The sequence below is a fragment of the Leptopilina heterotoma genome, unplaced genomic scaffold, assembly GCF_015476425.1.
Source record: "Leptopilina heterotoma isolate Lh14 unplaced genomic scaffold, ASM1547642v1 Lhet_81, whole genome shotgun sequence".
Taxonomy (NCBI): Eukaryota; Metazoa; Arthropoda; class Insecta; order Hymenoptera; family Figitidae; genus Leptopilina; species Leptopilina heterotoma.
This window is the reverse complement of record NW_025111185.1, coordinates 461578-468751: the sequence shown is the minus strand read 5'-3', so window position 1 is coordinate 468751 and position 7174 is coordinate 461578. Positions and strand designations below refer to the sequence as shown.

The window sequence follows — 7174 nt, the reverse complement described above, 5'->3', positions numbered from 1 at the left end:
GTAGCTGGTAATTCTTACATTTTATCAGAGGGAGTCGAGAGAGTCGCGACGGTCGCCATCTGCGATGCGCACACGCTGTAAGGGATGATCGATCAACCCTCTCTGCAAATGCAACTTCATTCCTCGAGCAGACACGATAGACTTATCTTTAAACCTGCTTTTATCAAAAATCTCCAAAAATTTGTATTAGAAAAAAAATGAGATCTTTTTTTTTAATTTTACTCTCAATAGAGTGTAAATATTATGCGCAGGTGTTTTTTTTTTGTATTGTTATACGAGAAAAAGTTGAACGATGCTCTACAAGAGAAGCATCATTATTTCCTAAAAACTCATTAGTTCCAATTTCAAGTGGATCGAATTTTATAAGGTCAAATATTTCTCTGAATTTTTACTTATTTTTCTGATAATAAATTTCAATAAATAAAATTCGACCATTTTGTCTGATATCACTATGAATTTTACAATTTTTCCAAAAGCTAATAATAAAAGTAGACAAAATTGCATGATAAATAAATGAATAAGTAAATATAAATAAAAATGTTATTTTGGAAATTAAAATTTTCAAAAATTGTCCTTCAATTAATAAAAATTTTAATTTTGCAAATTATTCAACTCTACAAGGAATGGAACGTAGAGTTTGTTCAAAAATCGACTACACCAAAGTTACGAAAACATTTTCTTGAAAATTAATCCTTGTCTGAATATTTAACTATTTTTAATCAAATATTAGACAAAAAAAAATTATCAAAGAAACATTGAGATTGAGAAAAAAGTCACATTTCGTTTTTTGTAAAAATCAAATAAATATATTAAAAAATATTTACTGTAACTGCATCAACAGCGGCGATATTTTAAAGTAATTAAAAAAATATCTATAACAATATTTACATGCAATTAGGAATATTTAGATAATTGCAAATAATTAATATAATAAAATTTAGATAATAATTTCAATTATTATATTATCACATCTACTCTGTCTGGAACAAAGTTGTTTTCCTCTGAAAATAAAAGAAAAATCACTTGTTTGTGTAAATTTTAAAGAGTTTTTTTCTTCAAAAAATATTATAATCTCAGACCTCGGATCAATTTTAAAGCTTAAAAAACTTCATTTCAGTAAAAAAAAAAAATCAAAAAAGTCTTTATTCAGAACTGCCAGAAAAATTTTATTTTCTATTTTCTGGACACTTCACTGATTTCTAAATTCAATTATTCAAAACTTTAATAATATTATTTTACAACTGTACGCGTTCAAAAATTAAATTATTCTCTACAATTTTGAACAAGATTTTTTCTCTAAATCAATTATTTTTAATAATTTCCTGAAAGCTCTTCGAGAATGCAATTATTTAAACACAAAAATTCAATTTTCCATATTAATTGTAACAGTAACTCTTCATGGTCTTTTTTTTGAAAAGTTATTAAAAGTGAATTATTGAAAATTTTCAACCGAAAATATTAAAATAATCGATTTTTAAAAAAATGTAATAACAAAATTTCTATAATTAATTTATTTAAAATATTTAAAAATAATTTTTGAAAGATAATGGATTTTTTGTCACTTATAATTGAAAAAATTCCACATAATTAAAACTCAGTAAAACCTTTTAAAAAATTGAATTTTTGAAAAGTATAAAAAAGATAATCAAGTTTTTGAAGAATTTTAATTGTAAAATTTGTAAAAATTCTTAAAAAAGTTTGAATGAATTTTAAAAAAATTATAATGAAAGCAAATTTAGAAATTACTATTTGAAAAATGTTTAAAATAATTTTATGAAGCTAATTTTCATTAATTTTAATTTTCAAATTTTTATTTGGAAACATTTCATTACAAATTTTTATAATTCGATAATTATTTTCGAAAATTTTGCAATTAAAATTCTTCAAAACTTGATTCACAAAAATTATTAATAAAACAATTAAAAAAAATATTCATCATAAGAATTCAATTTATTTTTAAAATTTATTAAAATCTTCGACAAAATTCAATTATTTTTAGGAATTTTAATAAAATTCATTGGAAAATTCAATTATTTTCATAAATAACAATATTCATCACAAGAATTCAATTATTTTCAAAATTAATTAAAATTTTCGATAAAATTCAATTATTTTCAGGAATTTTAATAAAATTAATTGCAAAATTCAATTATTTTCATAAATAAGAATATTAATCACAAGAATTCAATTCTTTTCAAAAGTAATAAAATTCAATTATTTTCAAAAATTTTAATAAAATTCATGGCAAAATTTCAATTATTTTAAAACATTTTTCTTAATTCAAAGATTTTCAATATTCTACTATTTTAATAAAATTTCCCAAAAGAATTCAAATATTAAACAAAAATTTTGATAATATTCTACACGAATATTCAATTATTTTCTAAAAAAAAAAATTTCACTTGAATTCAATTATTTAAAATAGAATTTGCATAAATTAAAAAAAAAATAAAATGTCTTAAAAATATGTCATTTAAATCCTTCGCAGTAATTCAATTATTTTCATTAATTTTAAAATTTCTTTCAGGGAAAGCAAATTAATAATAATAATTTCAAATTTACATTTGGAAACATTTCATTATAAATTTTTAGAACTCAATCATTATTTTCAAAATTTTGCAATTAAAATTCTTTAAAATTTGATTTACAAAGTTTTTAAAGAAAACCTTAAAAAAAAACCACTTATTTTCGTTTAAAGTTTAGAAATTTTAATTGTTTAAAAAATTTTTTATATTTCAAAAAATCAATAATCTTAAAAAAATCATTCAAAAGTAATTTTCGAAAGATTTGACTAGTTATTTTTCATATTATAAAAATCAAAATAAATTGCATTTTATACCGCAGAAAAGTTATATTTTGTTGCAATAATTAGAAGAAAAGTAAAAAAAAGTCGCTTTTTTTGGAAACTGTTGAAAAAATCGAAAATGTCGAATTATCCGAGGCCTGTAATCTTCTTTTTTTACTTTTACGGGTTTTTCCTTTTTTAAATATATTTTGGAAAATAGAAATAAAATAAAATATTGGAAATAAAAATTAGAGTTTAAAACTATTGGACTTGTTAGAAAAAAAATAATAATAAAAAAAATAAGAATCTAAAATTGTGAAATAGTGGATAATAAATTATATGTTTAAAATTGTTTTTTGCTGTGACAGTTTTTGGGTAGAATGAAAGTTATAAAAACGTAAATCAATGCGTAATAAAATCAAATCCACTTAAGGGTTTTTGTGGCTGAGAGCTACAACTTTTATTTTTAGAATTTCGAACTTTTATATCCGCGCTCTACTCAACCCTTTGTAAGTTCTGAGAGTGAATAACGTTATTATGGGATTTTTACGAGAGTTAAAATTTGATCATTTACCTGAAAATATCTGTGACAGGGTTCCCGATCTAAAGAGATTGGCTGTTTCTGAATCATAGCATGTCAAAGTTTTTTTCGCCTCATCGCACCATTTCCACAATATTAACTTTTGCTTCCTCATTTCCAAATCCATATGCAGAAGTGTTAAATTCTTTGCAACTGTCGTATCAATTCGCGTTACATTTCGTCCATCTAGAATAACAGGTATTGTCTCCCGTCTTCCATCGCACCTATAAAAAAACAAATTTTTTTATTTCACTTTCTAATTACTTTTAATTACTGCAATTTCTAATTACTAAAAGTGATTATTTGGAAGAAAGTTTTTGAAAATAGTTTGCATCGTCGGTGGAACATTTACAAAAAAAAAAAGATAAACTTCAATCTTCCTGTATAGATAAATTTTTCCTGAAATACTTTGAGATTGAATTTCTTTGAAAATTTACGAAACGACGGCTTTCTGATAAATTTCCAACTATCGATATCGAAAGGTTGAAAACTAAAGTTAGAACTCACCAAGACATGACTTGTTCTCTCAAATATTCAGCAGCCGGAAAGCTCAATGATTGCTTCGGAGATACAAAAAGAATAATTAAACCATCAACTGTTCTCTCCTCGATAATTAATCCCGGCCTCGCCGTGAAATAAAGCAGCAACATTAAATTTATCGTGATTCCAGCGAGCATCCCATATTCAGGACCAAAAATTAAAGAGCACACCAATGTGACCGTCAATGGAATTATGTCAACCTCTGTCAAGGGGAAAAAAATAGAAATGACAAAAATGCCAATATAAAAAAAAATCTCTATATCCTTTGAAGAAAATACACCGTGTCTCTCATATTATTCATCATAGCAGATTCTGCTTTGACAAAAAAAAATCTATAGAAAAAGTTTAAAATCAAAATGTAGAAACTTTTTGATTTCAAACTTTTTCTATAGATTTTACACTCAAAAACTGACTTCTTTGTTCATTTGATTATTTAATTACCATAGGGTTGCCACAGGTCAAGGAAATCAGGGAAAAGTCAGGTATTTATTAAAAATACTGGATAAAAAATTAAATGTTTAGAATTTAAAAGAAAATTCTGAATTTTTGTGACTTTGTTTGCCTCATAAATTATGAAATTACCACGAATTTTAAAAAAAACCTTAAATTTTTTTCTATTTCTAACAATAATTTATTTTAAATAACTTAATTCTATTGAAGAGCTGCCATAAAGTTATTACTTATAAATCATTTAATGAAGTATTTTTTTTTAAACATTTAATTTCAATTAAGTTAAAATTAGATTCAATTTAAAAAATTTTAACGCATTTCTTTGAAACAATTCAACTATATTAATAAATATCTAAATTCTTTCCAGAAATTCAATTATTTTCAAAAATTTTTTAAAAAATTCTCGTAAACATTTTAATTATCGTTATAATTATCAAAACTCTTTGCCGAAATTCAATTATATTCAGGAATTTAAATAAAATTCATTGCAAAATTCAATTATTTTCATAAATAATAATATTCATCAGAAAAATTCAATTATTTTCAAAAAATTATAAAATTTTTTGACAAAATTCAATTATTTTCATAAATAACAATATTCATCATAAGAATTCAATTATTTTCAAAATTAATTAAAATCTTTGACAAAATTCAATTATTTTCAGGAATTTCAATAAAATTCATTGCAAAATTCAATTATTTAAAAAAAAAATAAAATTTTTTGACAAAATTCAATTATTTTTAGGAATTTTAATAAAATTCATTGCAAAATTCAATTTATTTTCATATATAACAATATTCATCATAAGAATTCAATTATTTTCAGAATTAATTAAAATCTTTGAGAAAATTCAATTATTTTCAGGAATTTCAATAAAATTCATTGCAAAATTCAATTATTTTCAAAATTAATTAAAATCTTTGACAAAATTAAATTGTCTTCAGGAATTGTAATAAAATTCATTGCAAAATTCATTTATTTTCATAAATAACAATTTTCATTACAAGAATTCAATTACTTTCAAAATTAATTAAAATCTTCGACGAAATTCAATAATTATTTTCAAAAATTTTAATAAAATTCATTGCAAAATTTCAATTATTTAAAAAAATTTATCATAATTAAATGATTTTCAATATTTTACTATTTCAATAATATTTCCCAAAAGAATTCAATTACTTTAAAAATTTTTTAATAAAATTTAACACAAACATTCAATTATTAAAAAAAAAAAAATAATTTTACTGGAATTCAATTATTTAACATAAAATTTGTATAATTTTTTTCGAACCAATCAAATGTTTTAAAATTTGGCATTAAATTCTTCGCAGTAATTAATTTTTTTTACATTAATTTTAAAATTCCTTTCAGGGATTTAATTATTTCCGTAAATAATAAAATCATTCAAAGGAAATCAATTATTTTCATAAATAACAATATTCATCAATAACAATTATTTTCAGAAATTTTAATAAAATTCATTGCCAAATTTCAATTATTTTCAAATAGTTTTCTTAATTCAATAATTTGTATATCTATTATTTTAATAAAATTTCCCAAAAGAATTCAATTGTTTAAAAACAATTTTGACGAAAAATTCTAATTTTCTAAAATAATGAAAATTTCACACGAATTCAATTATTAAAAATAGAATTTGCAATATACATTTTTTCAAAATAATCAATTTTCTAAAACTTTTTTTAAAATTCTTTGCAATAATTCAATTATTTTCATAAATAATAAAACTCATTGCAAAAGTTCAATTATTTTTTATACAATTTTAACCGAATTCCTCGAAAAATGTAATTATTTTTAAAAATGTTATTAAAATTCGTCGAAAGAATTCAATTATTTAAAAATATGTTGATAAGATTATCTATAAGATGAAGAATCCAATTTTTAAGAAATATTTAATTGTTCAATAAATTATCTATGTTTGTGTTTAAATAATTGAATTTTCGTAGAATTTTCTAATAAAAATCGATTTAAAACTGAATTTCAATTAAAGTTTTAAACAATAATTGAATTTTTGAGAAGTTACTAATAATTGCAATTTTTAGAAATAATTGAATTTTGTTAACGTTTCAAATTAAAATTTTTGAAAATTTGAATTTTTCATACTTTTAATTAAAAATTCTATAAAACTAATTTTTTTCAAAAAGCTTAATCCAAATTTTTCAAAATTATTTCAAGTTTTATTTTCTAATATAATATATTTAATTGAAGAATTTCCGAATAATCGAAATTTCGTAAAATTGAATTGTAAATTGTAAAGAAGAATGTTATTCAAAAATTGTAGAAAATAATAATTGAATTAAAATGTTGAAAATAATCTTGAAGAAGTAATTATTATAAAACATAAAGAAAGCGATAACTCCGAGTCGAAGACTCGGAGTTATTACTTTTTTCATGTTTTATAAAAATATTCTCATAAATTGTTGAATTTCAAAAAGATTTGAATTTGAAATTTTAAAAATCTTAATTCCCTTGGAATAATAATAATGATTAAATATTTATTTAAATAAGAAGTCATTGACGTTTTCAGATAATTTCACAATTAAAGAAATTCGTAAATAAATGTAACAGCACATTTTTTTTTTTTGAGTATCTAATAATTTTTAGAGTGAATCAGAATATTTTTTAGAGTCAGGGAAAGAGTCAAAATGTTGTCTGAAAATCAGGGAAAAATAAAATAAAATTTGTGTGGCCACCCTATACAATTAAGACCAAATGAAATTTGCGAATGTCAATCTTACCAATGTGCAGAAAAGTAAATAAATTAATTAAATAATATGGAATAATGAAGTAAAATTGTAAT

The 7174-nt window shown here is 21.2% G+C and overlaps 1 protein-coding gene across 3 annotated transcripts in view; it reads right to left on the bottom strand.

Moving 5' to 3' along the window:
• Nucleotides 1-808: 808 nt before the first annotated feature.
• LOC122511162 (sodium-independent sulfate anion transporter-like) overlaps nucleotides 809-7174 on the bottom strand; it is a 34786-nt gene continuing 28420 nt past the window's right edge. The window contains exons 7-9 of one of the 3 annotated variants that reach the window (XM_043626232.1): nucleotides 3873-4107; nucleotides 3360-3589; nucleotides 809-1001 (exon numbers count right to left, since the gene is read on the bottom strand). In XM_043626232.1, coding sequence (XP_043482167.1) covers nucleotides 958-1001; nucleotides 3360-3589; nucleotides 3873-4107 — 509 coding nt within the window. In that variant the 3' untranslated portion in view covers nucleotides 809-957. The remainder of the gene's footprint in view (nucleotides 1002-3359; nucleotides 3590-3872; nucleotides 4108-7174) is intronic. The other 2 variants (XM_043626234.1, XM_043626233.1) reach the window with 2 other exon arrangements.